We start from the raw sequence: 27,092 nt of genomic DNA on the forward strand, positions 1-27,092 counted from the left end.
AAATCACTTATATTGGATGATTTTTTATGATTTTAAAAGGTTCTTACTGAAGTAGAATGCTTGCAATAGCAGCTTTTGGTAATGAAACACCATCGGAGAAGATTTTTTACGATTGTTTTGCAGAATTTCGTTTTGGTGGAACGTCCGTCTGCCAGTGATGAATGACGAAAAGATGCAACAGGATTAAGAGACTCTACTGATTTTTCCTGAACATTTAGATGGATTTCGAATACCAGCCCATAATGCATGTCAAACAAATGAAGAAGCTGTTGAACAATTTCATGTTTCTACGATCTCATTTCCAGAGTAAAAAACAAGTTTGGTTTGAGGTACCTATATATACCCCGAGGGAGAATATTTCAAACAAATTCGACCCTCGTATTAGGATGATTGTTTTTATTATTAATTAATTAATGGAATATTTTGAAAAACATTATGGCTATTCGACCCAAACTCTTCGGAAAGCTGCTAGCATGTGCTACAGAAACAAGTCAATTCAAATGAAATCGTTATAATGAACAAGAGAGGTATTTTGGTAATTAACACGTACGAACTACCAACAGCAGGATCATTCCCCGTACATTGGACAAGACAAGGCTGTACATTTTATGACAACTGGGATAATAGGCAGCCATAGCCGGATTACGCTCGCCCCCAATGACCGGTGGGTGGCCCTCGCAAGTGATATCAAGTGGTCTGTCTACGTAGCATGTCGCCACTGTTACCACAATTCCCTGATTGATAGCTCCAGTCACGCGAAACTGATACCAGACCACACGCATCGCCACGCCTTTCCGTAGTCCCACCCCTTCGATTCGCCCCACCTTCTGCTCAGCGGAGCGAGTGACGTTAGTCTGAGTCTGATTGTTAGTATCTGAGTGGGCAGCAGTTGTAATGGACATGTGTAAATATCAGCATTGACGGTTGGTTGTGGTGATATCTTTTTATTATTGTGACTTGTGTGACTGTGTTTTGTGATGTTGCTCGGAGTTATGCCCGAAGATAGCGTCCCTGGGGGACTTCTCGTACCCACCGCTAAAAGCCAGAGGGCTACGGACTTCTCTATAGCCGCTATCATGGCCAGAGGTGCTTCGCCGCCGGATAGTGTCGGCGCCAGGGAACTTCAAACCGACGGTAAGTGTTCGTTCGTAAGTATGTAAAAATGAACGCGTTGTTCGCGAACGAAATCATTTCAAAATCAGTTTCAAACAAAAAGAATTTAATTTGGTATTAAAATCGATCTAAATACTTCAAAATATCACTATTCCTACTGGATTTGATATAGATAAAGTAAAAGATTGATATTTATTTAGGCCGGCGATGATATAAACTTCATACGAAACGGCAAATTTAAATATCAAAATTCAAACTATTCAGAGTTTATTGCAGGTAATTTTGGATTCGTTTATCCAATAAACTGTCAATAAGACAAGTTTATTTATAATTATTTAAAACGATTCACACGCAAACTGATTGATTGTTTAATTTTCAAAAAATTATAATGAAAAGGATTTTCGGAAAGTTCTTTCAGCTATTTCTGAATATTTCTTGTAATTCTGTACAAATATGCTTTGGCCAGTTCTTAGGTACAACTCTTTTACTACTCTTTAGACCATAAATTATTTAATTAAAGCATTTTTATTAGTCTATGATAAGTAGAAATCAATTTACTTAATGTAATGTTTTTTGAAAATCAAATTTTGAAATTGTTTGTATGTATATGTATATAAAGTTTGAAATTCCATTATTTCGTTAATTTCAAATTGACAAAATTTTTTAAAATGGGTGCAAACAATAAAAAGATGATATTAACGTAGGACTATCATTTCCTACGCCACTGCTTCGCTTTACAGTGACGTGCATTGGGATTTACTTTATATTAAACATATTATTCAACATTATCATATGTTTCATGATAAAAAAATAATCTTTAATCCCCTTAATAACATTTTAAACGACCATAATTTCTCAATAATATCATCCGTAATTCTATTGGGAGTTGAATCTGTATAAAATCCATTAATATTCATTTTTTTCATGTAATAATAAACATAAGGTATTAAAATTTCAAAATTTTCACCACAAAAAAGTCTACCGACGATAAAATTCCATCTAATTTAGTTGATAGAATTAAATTTTTGACCGGTTTCGGACATCTTGAGTCTCGTCAGCCCAACATAAAACTCCGTTTCTTCTTTTGAAAATAAATTTCATTGAAATAATTGAAATTTGGTTGAAAATCGTCAATGTACTAAAGTTTGAAAGTTTAACTATTTTTTTGCAGATAGACTTTCGCGCTTGAGCTCGCCAGACCTGGACGATCGTCTCGAAGACGATGACGTCGAAGTGGACGTCGAGGAATGTTCGGACAGTGAATCTACTCGAATGATTAAACCGAAAATTTCAAGACAAAGTCCTGCAATATCCGATTGCGGTTCCGAAGTGGCAGATTTAGATCGAGAATCGCCAGATATAATATCAGAAAAAACACCACCGAAACCACCGAAAATTCTATGTAATTGCGAAGAATTATTAAACGTAGAATGTCATCTAGAAACCAAAGACCTTTGGGATAAATTTCACGATCTCGGAACTGAAATGATCATAACAAAAACCGGGAGGTAAGTGAAAGCGATCGTATTTAAAATCAATATTTATTTTCCCCTATAATCAATTGTGATATAACAAGGGAATTATGAAGTTGAAGGGTGTATTACATCCCTGAAACATCCCCTTTTCTCGAAACCTCATATAGAGAAGGGGAATGGAACAATATTGGTGAAGTTAATACACATCGGAGTTTGGAATTATGAGGCTTGTAATGATTATTGAATTGAGATAAAGGTTATCTTCCTATATTGTCATGTGGGTCAATAATACGATAAACTAATTAATATTTACATAAATATTCATACGATCTCAATAAGTAGTATTTGTTCTCAATTATTAAAACATTTTGGTGAGTCCATCAACTAAATTTCTAATGGCACCATTACGTATTCATAATAATATTTATCTATAATATTGACAAGTAATGACAGTTCAATTGTCAAATGTCAAAATCAGCTGATGCCGTTTAAATATGGCCGCCGTGGAGTAAACAAGTTATTTGTTGGATTTTAGACCTTTTTGTTTCCAATTTTATTTCGAAATGGATTCTTAACGAGTTACTACTTGAAGAATTATTAAATTTGCTCCTGGAAACGTAGCTTTGTAGGTTTTTTTTCCTATTATGCGGGGTGTGGCTAATTGGGGAATAAAGTCTGAAAAACAACAGGTGTAACTTTACAACCTTGAAAAATTAGATAAATTTGAACGCAACAGTGGGAATTAACTTACAAAATTACAAAAAAAAACAGTTTCCGTTGTAATAATTTCATTGAAACAAATCTAAAAAGTATCTATGAAGTCTTCTTAACAACATAAAACCAAAAAACAATAGAAAACAACCAAACAACTAGAAAAATAAAACAAGAAAAGCTAAAGAAAAAGTCGATTGTTTAACCCACGGCCCTCATTTTGACGTAGATCAGCTGTTTTCTTAGAGCGTCTAATTGTTGAATATGTCACAAGTCTGGAAAATTATATGAGACTTCAAGGCAGCAGATCAACAGTTATCTTCTGACCAAAAAGAAATATTTTATCAATTTTACGAACGAGCTAAATTCCATGAAAATTGTAGATTTATGGTCAATACACCTTTGATCAAAATGGACTTTAAGGTGAATTGGACGAAATTTGTAGAAAATGTCTTTCAGTGTTACCACCTCATGCTGCATCAAACTTAAATTACTAGACTTGTAAATACACCAAACAAAAAGTTGGCATGAGTAGTTTCCATAACCCAATCATCACCACACGAAGCACCTGGTAGGTGACTTGATCGAATTGAACAATTCGTATTTATAACTCTTCATTGTGGGAATATGAAGAAGAAGGGATAGGATCCACAGCTCTGATACTTTTATATCGAAATTAACAGGAACTTCTTTAACTGAAGACGATGGTGTTGATGGAATCGTGGAATGTGAAGATCCAAAATGAAGTTATGTTATCAAGGTTTACGTGTCACCTGTCACCGAAAAAGCAACGCTGAAGAAGAAGACTTGTGGTTTGTATAGAAGCAGTTCATTGAAATTGAACGTGTCGGTTCAGAACTTTTCCTTAACCAAGTTCACTTTAATCGGTATTTCGTTTCCAATGAATGCGATATTGAAATGTAGATCTACTCTAAGTAGATGTTTCCTTGTGGTTCAATGAGATGTGTCAAGTTTTGACTAAATTGTTCTTTCTTATAGTAAACAATTCCTTGGACTAATTCTATTTTGTATCTAAATTTTTTTGATGACTTCAGTCGGTTATCGGTAAATAAATGTTCTACTATTTTTTACCAGATAAATTATTGCGTGACTAATGTTTTTACCTCTGAAAAAGTTAACTTTGTATACTTATTATAATTCAAGTTATTAGATAGCAACCACCCGCAGAGAATGAATTTTTTAATATTTATCTTTTAAAAAAACGTCGGACGATTACATGTATACCAACTAATTCACTATTTCAACGCATTCTTCAACTCTTTTGTTGACAGCAACTCAAACATGAAATTTTTCTTTGATCTGTAACCCATCAACCTGAATTGGAATAGTGCCTCCTTAAGAATTCCAAAATAGGCCAATACAAAAGATGATGTAGTTCTAACTGAATTTCAATATTAATTTGAGTCAATTTGAGTTCGTGGTAGGTGGTAAAATTTCAATGACACATTCTAGACTTTCATGTAGTTAATAATTATAAATATTCCTTACTCATTCAGGCATTTTTTAATCTTTATTTATATATTATATTATAAATGGTAATTAAATTGTTTTAATAAGCAAAAATGTACCAAAACCGAATCGAACTAGTTTGAAAATCATCACCTCATAGCCCACCATCTTTTATTTAAAATGAGGAAATGACAGTGAGGCAATCACAAAACAAATCATAACCTTAAAAAAATACTTTCTACCTATAAAAACAGACCTAATTTATTTTCTTTATTCTTCACTACGATGGTATGATTGGATAAGAAAAAATTAGAAATGAAATCATCTTCCAACCGTTAGTTTATTCGCCATTCCGATCAAGTAAACGTACTACCAACTGTCAAAAACTAACAAATACCTACTTAACGAATGTTGATAATGCTGCCAGGAAATGATTATTGTTCATGGGACAAATATTGAGTTAACTTAAGACGATTATTCAATAACTTATGATCCTATATTAAGATAAATTTTGAAATAGACAAATCATAGTTTTTTTTTTTAAACTTTTTAATATAATTTAATATAAAGTCGAAGTTAATCTAAAATGGAGTTTCAAGATATCGTGAGAATTAACCAATTCCATAAAATTGAATTTACTTTCAAATTAACCTTCTAGTTATTTATCAAAATGCTCATAAATAAATTTGGAATGACAGTTGACTTAGTAGGAGTTCCAACATGTGATTGAAATTTCTCTATCCCCTTTCACTTTCATCTTACATTTACTTTTTGTATGAATGCAATATAAATAATACGGAGTTTCAAATGTGGCAAAATATCCGTATTTAAATGGTTATTAATTCGAATAAATTAACCAATATGATATATATATATATATATATATATATATATATATATATATATATATATATATATATATATATATATATATATATATATATATATATATATATATATATATATATATTATACCTGGCCTAAATTTTCGATGCTTGACTTCAGAATGGCTCTCATAAAAAAATGAAAATGATATATGACATACGTCAGATTAGGATCAGTGAGACGTGCAGGTGCCTCGGTTTTTATATACACATGAGTATTTCTCAAAACGATTCCTTTCGTTTTATTCGCTATAATCGGTTTGATTTTGTGGAAAAAATTAATTATCATCATGTCATCGTTTGAATACGACGAGGCATTCATTTTACGGCATTTCAAAATCTAAACTCATCAATATTTTGAAATATACACTTTATCAATATTTATGATATATAAGAAAGTACGTTGACAGCCATTTATTTGTTTTTTTGATATGCAAAGTTTCCGTTTTTTTTTTAAAGATTTCCTTGTTTAAAAAACTAAAATTGATAACCCGATTTGTGTAATATTTTTTTCATTTATGTACTTATAATAAATATATTTTGGTAAATAGAATGAATCTGAAACAAACAATTTATATTTGGAATGCCCTAATTAATAACCCCTAAATTGTGTTCACTGTTCGCGATTCGAGTTTTCGTTTTTCGATTTTATTGAAACAATTCTTCAGCTTGATTTCTTATAGTTCAAATACGGTCACGAGAATTATAACATTTCAAAATTCTCTATAAGACAGGGACGGCTTCGAGGTATATACAATAAAATACATTTGTTTCCAAATTCAATAATACTAGAGGGGACCCAAACAACGTTGTCCTCTTCAAAATATCGTCCAGTGAATTGCTTCTCTTAGTTCAGTGCCTAAAAATATATATGAACCCTTATAACAAGACATTGAAGGATCAAATTCGTCATAAATTGATGATTGCTCATCTCTAGGACTCACTTCGATAGAGCAAATTTTCTTGTGTATCCATTAACAATGGATAGTTCACAATTCACAATTGAAAAGTTTTTCCCTTCCTTTATGTGTAATTATCTCAAATTACGTATAGTATTCAACCTCCTTTTTTTCAATAACGAATTCTCAAACAATATGTATATAAATCGACAAAGAAAATAAAGTCCAAAAATTCTTATCGACTTTTGTGATTGAATATTGTATAGAATATGAATTGCATTATCCGTTGCCATAAAAAATTGATAAATAATTTTTTAGCGTAATCAATGAAAATAAGTGTGTGTGTGTAACGATTTCGAATTCACTGGCAATTTGGCACCTTTTAATTCGAATTCTGTCAGATTATACCGAACACTCACCAATTACCATACATAATTGGAAAGAGTTGCTTTTACCCTGTGATTATAGACCCGGGTATAAATTTTCGAAACTCGGACGCGAAACTCTGCATTCGATATTAATGTTCACAATTAACGATGAAAACCGTGTACCGGGCCACCTGTCACCGATATTAGATACAGCACTTTGCCAAAAAGTCTTCGAATGATTATAAAAAATTTTGAATATTATGATAGTTGATATTATTAACTTGCGTTTCTAATTTAAAGAAAGTTTAAAAACATTTTTAATCAAATTTTAATTAAAATTAACAAAAAACTTAATCAAAAGTTATTTCTTTACTTTTATTCATTTCCATTCTAATCAGATTCTTTTCTACATTATTGGTATATCTCTTTTTTTTTTTTTTTGGTTTTTATTTAGTTCTGTTAAAATTTTCATCTACTTCACTATAAAAAAACCCTTTTCCGCAGAGATTTAGCGGAATCTGAAACAAATTTTTGTATGATGACGAAAGGGCTTTTGTATTATTTCTAAGGTAGTATCAGCTCCGGATTTTCTTGCATTGCAACTTTGCCATTCCAATTGTAGATACTACAAACTTTAGATAGAAATTTTGTGATGGTATTTTTAAAACAAAAATTCACTTCAACTTTAACGCTGTATATTTCTTACAAATATGACACTGATGAAATTCAATGTAAATAGGTATTTAGGTAAACGTTTTTTCAATTGATTTATGTGGAAAATAAATCGATATTTCGAATGGTTTCGGAACTATAGAAATTTTAATACAAGCATGTCGAATTTTTTCTTAATTTCTGGATTTTTCTACATTATAGTTAAAAATACACGAAAAACTATGGAATACTATGAAGTTTTTTCTGAAAAATCCAAAAATCATGTTAGTTTCCGGGTTAAAATGTATAATTTTCCGAAAAATTCAACTTTCTGCCTACATATTAATTTTTTTCCGATGACCTGATATTTTTTCAACTTCTGGTATCAAAAATCCCTTTATACAGAAGCTAAAAGTCAATTTTTTTCTACATTTAGAACAAGGGGTCTTCTATGAAATCCAACTTCTTCACGTCTTATGCTGTCTCCTAACTGAACACGCAGATAAAGCAAACCCGTCGGCTTATTTTTCTGGTCTTGCCTCATACGTCAAATCGCAAAGAAATAATTGTGCCCCTTGGAATGAAATATGATCGCACTACCCCCACACAACTTAAGCTGAACCTTTTCCACTCTAGAATCGCTCGTATAACTTCAAAATTAATTTTAACATTTCGATTTTTTATTTAAAACAAAACTTAAAGTCAGTGCACTGTGATAGGAATATTTGAAATGACAAACACACAAAAAAAATTGTTTCTAAATATATCTGATTTATCCCGCTATACAACCCTGCTTTATAAGCAATTTAGTGGGAGCTTAGCGAAGAGAAATCAATGAAGAGAACTCCAAAGAGGGTAGAAACCCAATCGGAATTAGATAGTCTACTGGTAAAAGTATATCTTTTGGAAATACTATTCCAGCTCCAGTAGTTATTCTCGTTCGCCCTCTCTTCATCTACTTAATTGCGGATCAGAAGAACTTTAAATCACGGCATGTCGCGAGATTTAACATTGTAACATTGTTATTTTATTAGTACATAGGCGTACGTCAAACAATAGGAAAACGTATTGTATTGAAAAGAAAAATAATAAATCGATTGCTTTTATTCTGTTCTTTAAACTATTCGTTCGTGTTTCTAATAGTAATACTGAAGAGGAGAATAAAAACGAATAAACCAGGTATGGAGAACCGGGTATGGAGTAGATCTACCATTAACTTTTATCTATCTAAGTACAAGTATCAAACAAAGTGAATTCATTGAAGAAATAGGTAATGAAGAAAAGTATAATAGCAAAGAATCGTGATCAAAATAACTAATATATATATATATGGGTATAAGGATACCAATAATCAGTAGTACTAGATCACGTCTACTTCACCTGCAACAACCACATTACCGCCAAGTCAATATCATAGTTAAGAGCTATAAATAACTCGGTTTCCTCCAGATATGTTTTCTTTCTTATGTGTGAAACAGTCAGTCTGTTTTACTTGTTATTTTTGACCGCGCAGTCAATGCGAATATTGCTCCCAGTTTTTCCACTAGTACAATTAGAAACGAGGATTGGACCAACAACCAGGAAATAAGGGCACGCAAAGAAAAATCAAGGTCCATCTTCAACGGAAGACTCAAGAGTCATAATCTCTTTCTTGAAATTTAAAAAAAAATGAATGCCAAGATACTTCGTTTTCTTTGTCTTATTTTATGAAGTTGAGTGTTAGACCAGATCCCCTGGACTGCCCGGGTGGTAACCAATTAAGAACTCTCCATAGGAAAGATAAAAATTCGCAAATCATTGTGGCGACTACATCATTTAAAAGCACTCGAAACTTTTTCTGTCTACACCTGACTGATCGATACCTGACTAAGAAAATTTCAAGTAACCTTCTTGGCATACAATAAAATTAATCCTCCACGACATAAATGATTTGGGAAAACCCAATACCAGCTACAAGCTCGTATTTAAACGAATCCAAGCGTTTGGAATCGAAAAGAAATTCGTTTACATCTCGAAACAGCGAAGCGATCGAATGCCGAGATCTCAGCGATGTTGAGACTTCATCATCATCATCATCATCATCATCGTTCAGCCTTATCTTGTCCACTGCTGGACATAGGCCTCCTCCAAATGCCTCCAGTTTTCTCTGCTCTGAATGGTTGCTACCCAATTTCTCCGTATTCTTTTAATATCGTCGTTATCTTGTATCCTGCCCACCGCCATTTTTGTATAAGTATTGTCTATGACATCTTTAACTCCAGATCGTCATTCCTTATCCCATCCCTCATAATGACGCCGAGCATAGATCTGTAATTTGCAATTTAAGTATTGATCTTCTGGTTAATGTCAGGATCTCCGCGCCATAAGTCAGGAACTGATTGGCTGATTGGCTGATTGGCACATCTCCTTTAAACACATCTCGCAATCTACCAAACCAAGTCCATCCTAGTGTCGTTCTTGAGACTTAGCTCGCTTGAAGTATACAGATATGCATCCTGCAAGGTAAACCATCTGGAAAAAGAGGTCCATGAAGAAGGTACTGACTTAAAAACCCTATATCCTGCTTTAGTGAATTCTCTCTTCAACTCTTACGCATTGTTGTTAATAAATTGAAGATCGTCAGTATTCGTCACGAATAGGCACCACAAGACGAGAGATTTTCCACATTTTCCATTATTTTTAGACTTCCCATTCACTATTTATATCCTTAACTGATACCAAATACTATTTTCTGGTGGGTTTAATGGTCAATGTTTTTGGGACAGTAAAGGAAACGAAAAATCACTTATTTAACGGATTAAAGGATCTAATGATCAAATTTTGAAGTTACGAACTTTTATTTTTTTGTTTCGATACGTCTCTGTATTTTCAATCCCTCTTAAATCGAGTAAGTGACAGTGCGTTAGATTCTATTTATGGTCAAGGTGGTTCGCTTCGCACAAAGCGATCGTTTCATTCAATTTATAAGCGATTTATTGGAGATGTTCCCAGCTGGTCCCCTCCGTTCTATCAATAAACATTATTTTTTTATTTTTTCTTCTCTTTATTATTTTTCGAGCCGCGAAAATTGAATTCTTCGGTCATAAGAACGATGAGTATTCATTAAAATTATCACTGAAAATGATGATGGTGTTATATTTTCCACTACGGTTTTGCTTTCTCAAATAGTTTGACAGAAAAATGAGAATTTTCCGACTTTTGGAAAGTCAATTGATATTTCGGTATCGAAGCATGTATAATTTTCAATTTAGTTTAGAAAAATTACGTTTCAAGGTGGCGAAAAAAGATAAATATTTCAAGTAAGTACAAAACCCATAGGACAGACTATTCATTCGAAGGACTAAGTGATTAGTTATAATATAATGTGACTAAATTCAAGGTTTCACTGTCAAATTTCGCTTGTCAAAACAGACAATTTGATATACTTAGCTGAAGTTCGAAGAAGACACGCTTAGGCAATTAGAACGCTGCAGGATAGATTTTTAGAATGAGATCATTTTTAACTTAAAGCGAAACGTGCAAAGTAAATACTAAATTTAGACCGATAGAACTAGATGCCGAAGATGGAATATAACTAGAAATAATCGTTCAATCAATGGCAGTTGATTAATAACGCCAGGATCTTCTTGTCTCGAGACAAAGAAGGATCAATAAACATGGAAACATCTATAAGACACATTGTACAAATTTGAATGTTAATTATGTTACGATCTAGACGTCCTTAAGTCTCTCTCTTCAAGTCTCTGTCATAACAAAATTGTCTCTCCCCAATTTTCTTGTATATTTTTTGATAATGATTGCAATATAAGCGGTTGATCGTCATCAGTTTCAAGTGTTGTATCATAACGGTCCATCAAATGATTCAGATTTGATTCCCACTGATATGTAAGCGACCAAAGAATAGTAATTCCTCAACACAATTAATGATGTATATTTCAATAGAATTTGAGTTTAAACGTTAGATGAATGGACTATAAAATTTGAATTATAGATTAGATACCTCAATCTATTTGTATATTTATTTATATTTAATGCAATTTTTATTAATTTAGGGTAATAAAAAGTTTCTAAAAGTATGTGAGGAATATTTAAAATAATACAGGGTAATTTCCATTTGACTGGTTGTTTCGTTCAAATTACAAATTATGATCTATTTTGAGAGGAGCATAAAAAGGAAATAAACAAAATGGAGTTGGATATAAAGAGATCAGCGGGTGGGTGAACCGTAAATCATCGACATTACACCGGGTGAAGTCCAACATGCAGTACGTATTTATCGAAGTGGGTGGTTTTACAAGTTTGTCCCGTTTACGAGTTTCAAGGTTCGAACTTGTATATATACTTTTATTGCGTTTAACATAAATATTGTAAATGTCGTAGGTATATACCGAGAGACTCAATACGCACCCATAAAAACTCAAAACCATTTTTATAGTCCAATTTGAATATTCGCGATATCAAATGTTTGATCGAATTAAATTTAAAATATAGCATTATAAAAACGGTTATTGGAGGATTTAATGACAGAATCATTACCATTTAGCAGCTATAATAACAAACATGAATCTCAAAAAACCGACGCCACGACATTGCTTGCAGATGGAACGGTTTTTGTCTTCTGTGGAGCTGGTTCTCCCTTTTCAGTCTATTGTTTCGATTCGGGTGTAAAGTAATGGACCCACGTTTCATCCATAGTTATGGAACATTGCCAAACACCTTCACGACTCTGTTTTTATTCCTTTGGTGGCAAAAGCCGCACCCATCTTGCGCACAGCTTTCTCGTATCGCGATGTATCGCACTTTTTGGAAAGCTTACAAGTTCTGCTAGTTCGCGCATTTCCAGTCGACAATCATCCAGTACCGATTTGCGGACATTTGGTCGACCAGCATCACGATCATCACAGCTCGTACGTTCACGTGGCGTCTTCAAACTTGAAGCATATACTGTATGACCAGGTACTTCTGGGACCACCCTCGTAATCTAGATCCTTCAGTAAGACCATATTTTGACGGCGAATAAAGAGGTATTGTGGTAATGGTAACGCAGTGAACACTTCGACGTCCCGCGCAAAAATGATTGTTGATTCGATCGGATTATTTGTATCAAGTTTCGATAACCAAGTTATCGCCTTCAGAGATTAAAACACACATATTTTTGTATCGTACGTCTGTACTTACCTAGTGCCGAAATTATATTTTCGAATGTAAAATTTAAATTTCAAATTAGTTATTTATATAACCAAAAAATCGTACACAGAAATCAACATATATATTGGTGTTTAAATAATACCTATATGCGTTTCCGGTTAGTAGTTTCCTTCAATTAGATTCAACCCTAGATAAATTTTAATATCTCTTAATCATATTTATGTGGTTTTAAATATAATTTATATTTATTTTCATGGAAGTTGCATTCTACAAATAAGGCCGGTGATATCTAGTCGTTACCATCGAAATGGGTCCGTATAAACGGTTTCATGTTCTGTCACAATGGATTATATTTGCTTGGTTGATGAGCACTTTGATCTGATGTAACCTTAATGTATAAGGGTATTATCTTCGAAAAGTACAGTAATTACTTACAATTAAGACAAAGAATCAATTAAAGTATCGTTTAAGAAAAATTCTGTGCAAAACAAACGCGGGAGTGCTTGTCGATGAGCTGGAGTAAGTTTTGGACCAATCGCAGGTGGTTTTGGGGTTATTTTCCTGCAATCTTCATCTTGATATTGTTGACACATTGAAGTGGTCATTACAAATGGCTGTAAATCATCTTCGTGCTTGATTCAGAGCGTCTATGAAAGGATCCTTGCACACTCTTCAAACCGCTGCTCGGGGCATATCCAGTTGTCTATCCATAGCTCGCTGACCAGTTCCATTTTCGATTATAGCAATAACTTTTTTTTGGTTTAGTACGAATTAAACTAACAAGATTCATATTCACATCGAAACATTTAAATTATTAGGGACAATTCAAATAGAGCAAAAAGAAACAGCAGGAAACTTAAAACATCGATATAAAACTGAAAGATCGCTTTGGATTTTTTTGTTATTGAGATTTAGGGAAAAGAATATGTATGAAGTTATTGGTATATTACCCATTAATTGAATACTTGTTTGTGTATTACTTTAAACATGGGTTTCCAATGAGACCGCCATGTAGATGTAGAGTTTACTACTAGAGTTTGATAGTATTTTGTAGGAAAAGGACGTTTAGTAAGTAATTTATCTAGGTAGGTAACACTTCATTCTGAAAAGAGGTCTCTATTCAGTATATTTTGGAAATCCCCGCTCTAGACATTCTCATTTTAATTTCAAACATTGGAAAAGCTGTCGAACTGTACCCATACCAAGAGTCGAGAGGTCGCTCAATACCATTATCATGGAATTATCGTTTCAGTTTAGACCGCCGGTCCATTAATTATACGGGTAAATTGGTGACAGGTAGGTGGGGGCGGTGAATCGTTAGAGGCGGCGAAACCAGCTTCCCTGGGGGGCGGGAACGAATCACTGAGAGGCATCTGCCAACGTATCGATCGCGTACGCAACAATGGCGTGACGCATCTGTTATTGTTAGCCGCCGTTTACTCTATATGTGCCGCCACCATACCGCCGACGATGAGTCGATTATTATTGGAACGAACTTTGTTTTCGGTTAGTTTGTTTTATGATTATCGACTGTTAATTCGGCACTATGTTGAATTGAAACAGAATAAATTAGAAATTTATTGAGATATCGACGATTGTTTATAATGAAATTTTTTCTCGAAAACGATTTTATGGAATTTGTAAATTGCCGAAGGATTAAGTAGAAAATACTAAGAAGCCGCTATGCCTGCTCTCATGTAGATTAAGAAGATACTCAGTTTTGTTCGCCTAGTATTACCTAAAATCGAAAGTTAATTGTTTTTTCCGAAGTTCATGATCAAATAATTGAATAATTGAGTAATTAGCTACAATAAACTAACACGTTAGTTTGGTATTTATCACTTTCGTACCTATTTTGCATATATTATGCATGTGTAATCTACACCTGCAAAACGTTTTCACCACGTTACACATAGCGTCGTCATACTTGACTCGGTTGGAGAGGAAAGTAGCATTCTGCGTGTCTTTTCAATAGACACAGTCGTACAAGTCAATGACACGATCATTTATCATTTTGTAAATTGTTAATCTGTTGTTGTAATTGATTGCTGTACTCGTAAAATAAGCAAACTACTTGAACTTATTACGATTGAAATCGACTTATCGGAAAGAATTTTATATACTGGGTGTCTCTAGAATAGTCTAGAATAGTCGATTACCGATAAAAGACAAGTTCATATAAAACAATAATTTTATTACCAAATTATTTGTTCGACATAATCGAAATAATCACCGAAGAGATTGAGACATTTGTCATATCTGTGGACAATCTTTTCAATACCCTCTTCAAAGAAAGTTACCGCCAATTAATTCAAGTATAAAACAGACCTTAAAACTTTTGGAAATTCCGTCGAGAATGCACTAATTGTGAATCTGTTGCACCAGGCCATCTAAAACGACGGATTCGCGTCCTTGGCCCCCATCATCATGCACGTCATTACGGCCATCTTTAAGCTTTCGACATCATTCACGCACAACACCATCACTCATGAACTTTTCCCCATACACACGACTCATTCTCCTATAGATTTCTGCATAACTATGGCCTTCAGCCTGCAGAAAACGAATCACACTTCGCAATTCGCACTTGGCGAGAGTATTAATAATGGCGGACATGTTTACGTGGCTGCAGCACAACGCCGACTGACGTCTGATTGTCAACCGCGTCTGCACGAAGTTGAAAAAAATACGGCCCTCGTAGAAATTCTTCTGGAAAGGATGGGGGTGTAAGAATCAAATTTCGTTTTTTAGGAGAAAATCTGCAAAAAGGTTTTCATGGAAATATAACATGGGCTTCCTACTTTTTCTTATACATCCATCTCAGATCTATCCAAATCTAAAATCGCGTGCCTGTCATTTTTTTTACGATTATTGAAATAAGATAGAGATGGGAATTCAAGAAAAAATTAGAGCAATTATTTCAAAATGAATAATTATTTCAATAATGTGCGTCTAAATATACCGATATCAATTTTACATAAAGCACCACATAATTCTTGTTAACTAATGTTATAGATTCCATCGTAATGAAAGAAATTTTTTTTCACGTTTTTATAAAGTAAAAAAAAACAATTTTTGTATTTATTGGTGTTTATTGAAGTTTGACAACTGTTCCTTTGATGGCGAATTTCTAATCGAAAATTTCAACCAATCGCAAAAATTTAATGGTACATTCTAGGGTTGGTAAATTATATATTTCTAACAAAAATATTGCAAAAATTTGAAATTATAAAGTATGAAATTTTTTCGCTTAAAATAATACAAACGGCAACACATTAATTTCTAAATAAAATACTAGATACTTAAATTAGTTGATGATTTTTTTATTGCGAAAATATCGTTAATTAGATTCGATTCGGCATTGGTATATTATTTATTGATCTTGGTCCAGCGAGTTTAACCTCGATGAATATTTATCAGGGCCACCCGTGTCTCTAAAATTGACATAGTATCGGGTCTTCGATACGTTATGTCGGCGTCAGCCAATACTAATTATCGGTAATATCACAAGGTGTAAATAAAAACTCAGTTGGGGTTGTACAAATGTCCCATAGTTGATGATCCGATCGCGTGCATCGGCCAACAACTGGCGGACAATTGTAAAAGTGTATCCGTTAGTCGCCTTTCATCATTAAACAAACCTCTACTAGTTCGACTCCTCGGTATCATTTATTACACGGAGTAAATTAGTAACCATAAAATAAACAGATATGGAGTCAGAACAATTCATTTTAAGAGTTTATTTCTATCAAATGCAACGTCGTAAGTAAAAAATTCTTCTTCTTCAATCAAAATGAAGTGCCTACTACTCACAAATACATGTACATACACTTTATTATTTCTAATTTGAAGACATAACCTTCAGTATTCCTTTAGCAGTAATCAATACCGAACGTTTCCAGTTGAATTGTGAACATGGGAAAAATTATTTATACAATCAAATGGTAAGACCAATATAAAAGCTGAAATATTCTACTCTGATCTTTCATTTACATCAGTGAAATATTAGTACGAGCTACCAAGTCGAGCATCGATGTGGTAGACCAACTGAATAATGAAGAAAATCCAATTAACATTCTACTAGATACTATAGTTATCCCAAAAACGGACTTTTTTGTATTTGCTATATTAATCAAGATAGTCGATCCACTGGCAATATGGTAGAGACTTCTTGGATTATTTTCTTTTTCCAAACCAGTATTTAGTGGTCAAAGATGATGAAAATTATTATCTCTAGTTCTAAATTCACAATTAAGATTACAAAATTGATCAATTAGCTGAAGCTGTTGAAAACGTTGAAAACAAAAATACAGAAAATTCCGTACCAATTATATATTTAGAGACTGCGATGTCTTTTTTCAATGTTCATTTTGCAAACAGATAAAGTCAAAATGTATTATTTTGCATTGTGAAAATTCTAAACAATAACTAAGAGTAGGTATCAACAATATATTCTGCTTCTTCATGAGCACCAAAATAACATTATTGATATGCTTTACAGGCCATGTAGGCCTGGCATCCGTTCTCTATGTAGTTTCTCAACATCTCACTCTCTGTCCCTTAATAATAGAGCTTATTGTAGCTTCTCCATAAAAATCCTCCAGCCCTCTTCTGTGTGTACTCCTCCGTAGATTCCTCTTAGTATCTTCCTCTCCCATCTTCCCAACATGGCTTCATCTGCCTTTTTTAGTATCCGTGTCTCTCATGCGTATGCTGCGATGGGTCTTACTACCGTTTTATATATTCTTATTTTTGTTTTTCTGTACACGTATTTTGACTCCATCATTGATCTAATACTTCCGAATTTTTATGTTCCTTGGGTTATTTTGGCTTTCAATTCTAATTCTTCTTTTCCCTTGTGTTCTATTACTACTCCTAGATACACAAAGTTGGGAACTCCTTTGAAATTGTACTCTTTGTGTCTGGTTGTCCTCAAGTATCTCCCATGATTATATATTTTGTCTTCTCTCGATTTATTTCGAGGGCCCAAATTTTTGGCTTCCTCTATCAACGCTACGTCATCTGCGAAAGCTAAGCATCGTTATTGAAGATTGTCCCATCGCTTTTTAATTTACAGTCACCTTGTCTGAGTCCTCTATTGACATGAAATTCTTCAGACTTATACCCTTTCCAAATCATTTCATTTTTTGTTTTATCCAAGGTTAGTCCAACTAATCTGATTATTTTTGCCAGTACGCCTAATTATATATTTATTTTGTCATATATGCCTGCTCAAAATAAAATAAAGGCGATAAAAAAAATAGAAGGTAGAAGCTTCACGTGAAGATAATCTTGTAGATTGAGATTTCGTCATCAATAGTTTCACATTAAGATAATTTTTTATCGAATTCGTTCTAGTCCGATCCTGTCAATTCCACAAACCACAAAGTAGGATTTCAAAAATTAAATATGTTGAGGTGTCTTGAGAGTAAAAAAAAAAAAAATAAATTACATTTACCGGAAACACACCGAATGGGTTCTGATTATAGTCGTTTTCACTAGATGGTAACAGGTTGTGAGGATTTTTTTATATACATTCAATTTGATGTTCTCGGAGAAATTCTAATGAATATGAAGACGATGAATGATAAAAATTCGTGCAATAAACGTAGTTATATAAACAATTAATACAAAAAGTATGAGGATTAATGTTTTGGACGTGCTCGTGTTTTAAGAAGGCAAATATTTCAATAGGACCCTCTTGAATTTTCCTCTACCTACGCATCTGTTGTAGGCAGTAGCAACAGTTTCGTGTAGGTTTTAAACGCGTTCGAAATTACGTACAAAACGTAACAAGCAGGACAGATGTGACGTCAGGACAATGGGGATAACGAGATGGTATCCCATATCTTACAATTCACCTCAACTTTGGCAGTTCATTTGTATTTTTGTTAACAACTTTTGAAATTAGCTGCTATTCGTTTCGAAATATTTCACGCGCATACAATGGTTATTATATGAAAGAAAAGAAATCGTCCAGTAGGCCGTGTCGACACCAATAAGTGTCCTAATGATTTTTATGGTCATATGTCAACAAGTCGTTCGGTTGAAATTCCTAGGGAAAAATTTTCAACCAAATGTATTATTAGTGGAACTGATTAAAACCACAAACTATTTACGTCTACTTCCATAAATGTACCTGAGCTTTTTCGAACTGTCGAGACCATCAGCTGTACAAAACCATAGAAAAAGGTTTGGTTGGTTTTTCCATTTAGTAAAAAAGTCCAAGTATATTCTTAACAGTTTAGTACAGTTGCAGCTTGCAAGGTGCAGTGCAGTCTATTCCGAATTCTAGCGTTGATACGAAAAATTTGAAAAAACCACGTAAACGACGAATGTTATTATCACTTGCTTCAAAATAAGGCCTTTACACACGAATTGCATACAATATTTTTTCTATTTGCGAACGTTTTATAAAAATAAAAAAGCTTAATGGTAATTTTCTTCAAGTATTAGTGCGTAAAGTAAGTTTAATTTTCAGTTTTATTGATTCCTTATAAAATAGGTTATATGTTTATTGATATTTCTAACATCTTAATCAAGATTAAAACAAATTAAATAGAAAACAAATTGGACTGGACGCGACTTGAACCTGGGATCTTCTGTAGGTGAGCCATTACGCTACAGAGACCTTAATCACAATTTTTTTTTACATCTTAAGTATAAACTTTATGTTGTGGTAGAAAAAAACATTAATGAGATTCCAACAGTTGAATCAGTTAGTAGTCCGCTTGGCGGTGTTGCTTTAAACTATTAGTTATAATTATAAAAAAAAAAAATAGGATGAAATAAAATAGTTACCGATGAAGAACAATGAGGTAATTATTTTTCAAAACAAACATAACTGACTTCTTCTCACTGATGGCGAATTCGTGAGTCCTTCTTCACCCATTGTTTCATTTTAATACCATAATGGAAAAGCTTTTAAACGCGTTGTACAAATAAGGTAATTACCTTATAATATGTATTCGTGTTATTTTTATTTCACTCCAATTTCTAATTTAATTTTGATTAATGTCTAAGCGTGAGCTTTTTTATTTCTACAGAGAGGTGTATGTAGGTACATGTAGGTAATTGCCCCTATGACATAGGGCCTATGTTAAATCAATTTTCTTTTGTTAGGTTATGTAAAATTAAAGCGAGACGTATAAAAATGTCAATTAATTGCTTAAGTACCGAGGAACTGTTTAATTAATAACTAAAAAATTATAATCACAGAATTTAAATGTTTGTAGTTGCCTCGATTAAAAAAATTCGAAATTCCAGTGTGTTCTGCGTGCTCTTTCGATGACCTACTTTATAATACTGTCTAAAACATCGTGGCGTGATTCAACTGAATAATTTACCTGCATTTAATCACGCCAAAAAATTTTTGTGGCATTTTGAATAGGTTAACAACGAATATAATATAAACCGATGAAATCAATTGAAATATAAAAGGAAAACAAACCTTCTACAAGGTAAAGTTTTCTCGAAAATATTCTAGTATAATTTAGATTTATTAGAATTGAAATCGATCAGTATCAGTATTAATGTTCACCGTTACTGGCTACTTTCCAAGGAGAATTATTATGGGCAGTGTATTTTGGAACTGAGTAAATAAATAATCGATATTGAGTAAAGTGTGTATTAAGTAAACGTGTAATGTTGTCAACTTTGAGATTTTTTATCGTCATAAATTTCGTTCAACACGATGTTCAAGTTAATTTATTGATCGATTATTGTTATCAGCGTTTCCTTGAGACAACTTCCATATAAACATATAAAAAACATTTTCTAATTATTTAATTACTTGAAAGATATTTAGAAAAACAATAGTTTCCATTACATGTACAATATTGGAAAATATATTACGAAACATAAATGGAAAATCGCTTTCTTACATCTACTAGTACTTATTTCAATATATTCAAGGTTCTACTGGATTTTCATTTTACTTTACCAGAATTTAGTTCAATCCCCATATTGTAAATGAAAGTCCAAACAAGCTGGTTAGACTAGAACCTGCGTCAGTGCCAACTCTATCCTGCAGTGGAGGAAATCACCAATACAAAGACAAACGTTTTCGTAAACGCAACTGACCTCTACATCGGATCTTATACACTTAGAGTAAAAATAAAAAACATCGACTTTTGCAATCGTGTGGGGAAGATGCAGAAATACATCATTTCTACATGCAACGATGCGTGGATATTCGGTTACAGAGAAGAATCAGAGCTCTACCCAACGGGAAACATAATACCCCTTATAACGAAATCTAAATGTCCAAACGTTCAATAGTAGTAATCTCAAATCGACGAGGTTGTGTAGATTCTGACTACCAGAAGAAGATACTACGGTATGCGGCTACAGGTTAACAAACTTGCAGTTCTTAGTACTAGGTTTAGAAAAATCAATGCAAGGAACAATAAGAAAGTTTCATAAGAAACATAGTCTAACTATACTGACAATTACGTTTACTGAAACCTTGGTTATCTGAAGACAACAACTTGGTTGTTGAAACCCGCGTCAGACTGTGTTTATGAGTCGTTTGACTGACACACAGATTATGCGTAAAATTTCGTGACATTTCGATTAGTCAGAAAAAAGTGACAGTCATTTAAGTGGAGCTACTTTTGTTATTTTCGAAACAATTTCTTGTGTTAATTGTTTCTTGATGAAAAAATATAATGTACAAGCTCAAGAGTTGCTTCAAAAGTGTTATCCGGACTCTGATCCATCGAAAAGAACCGTTTGTTATTGGTTTGCTGAATTTGAACGTGGTCGTACAGATACCGATGATGGTGAGCGTTCTGGTCTGGTCCAATTGAGGTGGTTACTACGGAAAACATCAAAAAAGTCCACAAATTAGTTATATCTAATCGTAAATTGTAATTAAGTGAGATAACTGAGAGCGTAACGTTATCAGAAAGCGCCATGTTTATAATTATTCATGAACATTTGATCACGAGAAAGCTTATTTCAAAGTGAGTGCCGCGTTTACAAAAACAACAACATATTGATGATTCAAAGCATTGTTTGACCATGTTTACTCGTAATAAATCAGGTTTTTTGCATCGATATGTGACAATTTATGAAACATGAATCCATAACTTCACTCTGAAACCAAAACGATCATCATCTGATTGGACTGCAGCGAGTTAACCACGTCCGAAGTACCCGAAGGCATAATTATCAGCTGGAAACGTTTTGGCTTCAGTATTTTGGAATGCGCATGGAATATTGTTCTTTTACTGTTTCCAAAAGGGAAAGATAATCAAAAGCGTATATTACATAGAGTTGTTGAATGGTTTGGATGCAAAAATCAAGGAAAAACGGCCTCATATGTCGAATACAAAACCACTGTTTTACCAAGACAACGCACCCATGGCAGCGATGGTTAAATTGAACGAATGACACTTCGAATTGCTTCCTCATCCACCGTATAGTTCAGATTTGACCCACAGTGACCAGTGGCTATTATCTGATTGTAAAAAAATGTTCGCCGCTTAGAAATTGAGCTCAAATGAAGAAGTAATTGTTGAAACTGAAACCTATTTTGAGACAAGATTTTATACAAGAAGGAATTCCATCTTAATATATTTTTAATTCACTTCAGAGGATTATAAAACAATCAAAAAGGTAGTAGTGGAATAGATAAGATGAAAAGCACGATAATATTTCCTTATATGATACCTTATCTGGATGCATTTACCTTAAACAAAACAGATGAAAACGTCGTTAAATATGAAAGACGGCTAGTACCTAATAAATCTTTATAATCAATAAATATTATGATAATTTTCAGATATTCTGAATCATCGACTTAAATATTCAATGGCAACAACAACGAAAAAAAAACTTTAATCCTAACCCGGTACACATACAAATGTCATCAACGTACATATTTATTCGTGCGATTAAAATTTCTTAACGGCAGTTACCGTTAATCCGGGCAGTAATTCAATTTTATTTGAGAATTATTAATATTAAGGGCCGTTAAAAGTACCATATTTCTTATGGTAATTTCATAAATAAATAGAACTGTGATCGTTTAACGCTTCTCGGGTATTCAAAATGTACAGGATGAAATTATTTGAATACAACTAAGTGTTATTATCAACTCTTGTTGAATGTAGATAAGATTTTTCACTCTAATTGTTTATATTCTCCCCTTTTTTTTGGTAAGGTCCACATGTCAGGGGTACACCATTAAAAATTTTGGTTGTCAATTTATCTCATTCAGTTATTTTCATTACCAAAAGGTTCAGGTTCGTCATCACTAAACACTTGCTTCTTTACTCGAGCTCTAGCTGTGGCATGTGGCACCGTCTTGTTGAAACCACATGTTAGACATATCCGATTATCCCATTTTGGGCAAAAAAATCGTCAATCATCACAAGGTAGCGCTCGGCATTCACAGTAACGTTACGAACATCGTCGTTTTCGAAGAAGTACGACTCGATGATGCCACCGGCCCGTAATCCACAACAAACAGTGACTTTTTCGAGGTGCATCGGTAGTTCTTGCAATGCTTCTGGCAGGTATTCACTCCAGATGCTTGTTAACGTATCCATTCAACTAGAAATGAGCTTCGTCGTTGAACACAATTTTTCGATAAAAAAGTTGATCTCCCTCCAATTTTGCTAGCGCCCATTCACCAAATGCTAGACGTTGTGCGAGATCGTGTGGCTTCAATTCTTGCACCAGACGTATCTTACAATGTTTTAGACCAAAAATTTCCGAATAGTTCCCGACCAAACTACCCATAAATTGGAAAAAGTGCGCGATGCACTCTCTTAACCGAGCACAAATTTTGATGGTAAAATTCAATAATTTGCAAGCGTTGTTCGTTCGTAAATCGATTCACGATTAAATTATCGATCAAACTGAATAAGTTTGACAATGACAGAAGACACGATTGACGTTTGATCTGTCAAAAACAGTGTTGCCAAAAAGATACCAGCAAAAAAATCACTCCGTTATTTTCGGATTATTTTCAATAGCTGAAGAAAGACCAGGTTTACTCGAAGAGTATAAGTTTTGAGATGAATTTTGGTTTCTTCTGTTGTCACAAGACTAGATGCGAAGAGGAGATACGAGAATACATTCCGATTGAGTGGATTTATTATATACTTTTTCAAACAATGGGAAAATATGGAAAATTGACACCGATCTTTCCGGATTGGCTTTGATCCAGTTGGTCAGCTCTTGATCATACTATTTAATTCAAAAGAATTTAAATCGGAACTAATGGGACGATCGTTATGAAATTATCTCCTGACCAATCTGTTAAGCGACCGTTCATGTAATAGAAATATATAATATGGTAGCTTAGAACCGATTTTTGAATATGTTAATATAGGGAAAACATAACGAAGGACTGATTGTTTCCTTCCTTCAGTTATTTATCTTTATCCCAATTCCGTTTCTTCTCCTTTATAGACAACTATATTTTATACATAATTTATTCAATTATTTAGCAAATCTATCTTCTTTTTTTCACTTGTGTTTTTGCAAACCGAAAACTGACCCAGGAATTTAGAGGAATTTATTGAGAGGTTCCTTTCCAAATGTGGGGTTGCTCAAAGTAGTTTGCGTTATCTAATTTAATGTACGATGTCATATTTTTGGAGAAAACTATTTATAATAAGAGGATTTTCGCAAATGTGTCTAAGAGACTTTACTAAAAGAGACTACGTAATGACTGAATGCAATCGTATAAGGCCTGGAGGGACGTCGGCAATGTCCTGATTAATGACTCTGGTGGCAAGTTAACAATATCCCGAGGAGTTTGTAGGCCAACTATTAATTAAACAACTCGATTCAGCTCATAAAAATAATTAAATGACTCTTAATCATCCCGTTTATTCTTCATACCGAAGATCATCAGTTTTCTTCTTATCTTTCGGATGAATTAATAATTCAAATATGGTAATTGACTTACATATTTAACTATAAAAAAGTTATTTGATAATATTGATTGCATTTCCATCAACACTTTTATATTTTTTGAAATTTTTAGACAGAGTTCTGAACAATTTTAAAGATAATGTTGTTTTAAACGTTCTTACCAAGAGTTTATAATAGGTATCAGTGGTGGTGTGTTTAGTGTTAGTATTTATAAAGAGGCTAATTACAAAATAATCATTAATATGTGAACACAGCTGACATGCATCTGCCTGCCAAGAGGCACCCTTTGAAACAAAGAAAGGATATTATGATAAATATCAACTTATAATTTTATTTATTTATGATCTCGTATTACTTTGCATGTGAATAAATATATTTTAATGTGTAAAATAGTGGTTGACCCTTCTCAACAGCTGGTGCTATAATATCCCGAACGTTTCATATCAGATTATCGATAGTAGAACGTCTTCATTAAATAAATCTTGTAAATCATGGTTCGAAGTACAAGGTGTCGTTGTAAATGAATCCAAACTACGGACTAAGGAAGATCCGGTGAAAGAATTGAACACATTACGACAAAAATCAATTTAATAGAGTACCGAATAAGATTGGTATAGTTGAGCCCGGATGCAAAAAGACTAGATGAATTTAAAGAACTAAAAACAATTATTTTCAATGAAATCGATAAAGCGAAAATTCTAGGACTAACTCTGGAAGAACACACGAAACATTACTCGAAAAGCCTTGCTAGTAATTTGGTAAATATATAATGCCATACTCAGATTAAGATATTTCAAAGTTGATACAGATTCATAAGTTTTCTACCATCAGTTCTTTAAAAAATATATCAAAAGTTACTAGTTTACAGACTTCAATAATAGAAGGAAGACAATTCATAACTTATCACGAATTTAGATTTCTTCAACAGCAAGCATTTACCGAATAAGTTGTTAATGAAATCGGTGATGATTTATTCCAAGAAGAGATACAGATATAAGTCCTTGAAGTCCTATATAAACTATAGCAACCACACCAACTCTATAGTAAAGTATCAAAGGACATAGATAGAACTGTATCTAATAAAATCAGGGACTTTGTAATGTTGGTACATTTTTTATTTAATATATATTACGTAGGATTTACCCACGACGATGTCAAACCATCGCAACATTCGCAGATGACACAGCCTTGCTTGTATATAACCAAAGTTCAAACACAGCAATTAATCTTCTCCAATTACACCTGGATAAATTATTAAGCAAATTGTTCAAGATATGAAAAAGGTTAGCAAATGAAATGAACAGCGTGTATGAAAGATTCACCCAAATAAAGTTTAACCCAGATATTTACGCAAGATAACTGTTAAAGTTGAAATTAAAGAAGCTGTATCCTACTATTGGATGATTCCAACAAAATCTGAAAATTAATTGCTGGTTAACGTAGAAAGTACGTTAGTCTTCGGCCATGTTTGCGTCCTGGTCGTGGCGAACCGAACGCTGCGAACGTCGCTAGTCGCTGGCGACTAGCGACTGATTTTGATAAAGTGTTTTTAGGAAGCAGTAATAATAATTCTCCACAGTTACTTATATCGATGGTTAGCGCTCCAAAAGCAGCGTTCCACATTTCAACAGCAACGTTGTTGTTTCCGTAAACCTTCTCTAACATTTTTGATGGACGTGAATCTTGATACTAAGGCCCATTTAGCACCAAGCCAGTCTAGTCCATTCGCGTCCAGTCAAGTCGGATACTTTTGACGGGACTTGCTTAGTATGAAACCAGATTTACACATTCTCTTTGTTTTAATGGTAAGTTAATATTTCCAATTCAAAAGCTTTGGACGCGATTGGACTAGACTGGCTTGGTGCGAAATGGGCCTAAGGGTTTTATAGTGATTAATCTATTTCGTAAATTCCTTTAAGTAGAAGAAGAAATATTTTCACTGATCTTTTTTGTCAATTAAAATGATGTCGGATTGAGAATTTTTATTATTTTTACACCTTGCATCACGCTACATTGTATAAACGCGTTTTGATGACATGAGATCAGGTCGGCCAAGGAAACCAAAATTACAGGCTGTCGATTTAAAATTAAAGGCAATTTAGTAACTTTAACACCACTTATTTTTTTCGAAACACACGTTTGTTGGGTACCTGTTCGTAAAAGTGAAGCGGTCGCTATAATGTTGGTTATTAAATATTCTTAGAGGTTAAGGTGAAATTATATGCACAAAATTTTAGGGGAAACAGAAAAAAATACCAATTAGAAGTCCTTCACACCTAGATTCTTCTGTAATTCCTCTAATCTGTTCACTGTAAACACATTTATAATTAAATTGCGAAACGTGATTTATAAATCACGTTCAACACAGATTCTCTTCAGGCTCAAATACGAGGGGATGGTCACAGAAATACTTACCTAGAGATGGCGATAGATACCACCTTATAAGAATGTACAAAATCTATAAAGCACATATTTTAAGTT

The 27,092-nt window shown here is 33.4% G+C and overlaps 1 protein-coding gene across 2 annotated transcripts in view; it reads left to right on the forward strand.

The window, feature by feature from the left end:
• Positions 1–869: 869 nt before the first annotated feature.
• The window catches only part of LOC130441340 (T-box protein H15-like), a 51,575-nt gene continuing 25,352 nt past the window's right edge, over positions 870–27,092 (forward strand). The window contains exons 1-2 of one of the 2 annotated variants that reach the window (XM_056774966.1): positions 870–1,134; positions 2,285–2,621. In XM_056774966.1, the coding sequence (XP_056630944.1) occupies positions 978–1,134; positions 2,285–2,621 (494 nt within the window). In that variant the 5' untranslated portion in view covers positions 870–977. The remainder of the gene's footprint in view (positions 1,135–2,284; positions 2,622–27,092) is intronic. The other variant, XM_056774967.1, reaches the window with a different exon arrangement.

The sequence above is a fragment of the Diorhabda sublineata genome, chromosome 3 (assembly GCF_026230105.1).
Source record: "Diorhabda sublineata isolate icDioSubl1.1 chromosome 3, icDioSubl1.1, whole genome shotgun sequence".
Lineage (NCBI taxonomy): Eukaryota > Metazoa > Arthropoda > Insecta > Coleoptera > Chrysomelidae > Diorhabda > Diorhabda sublineata.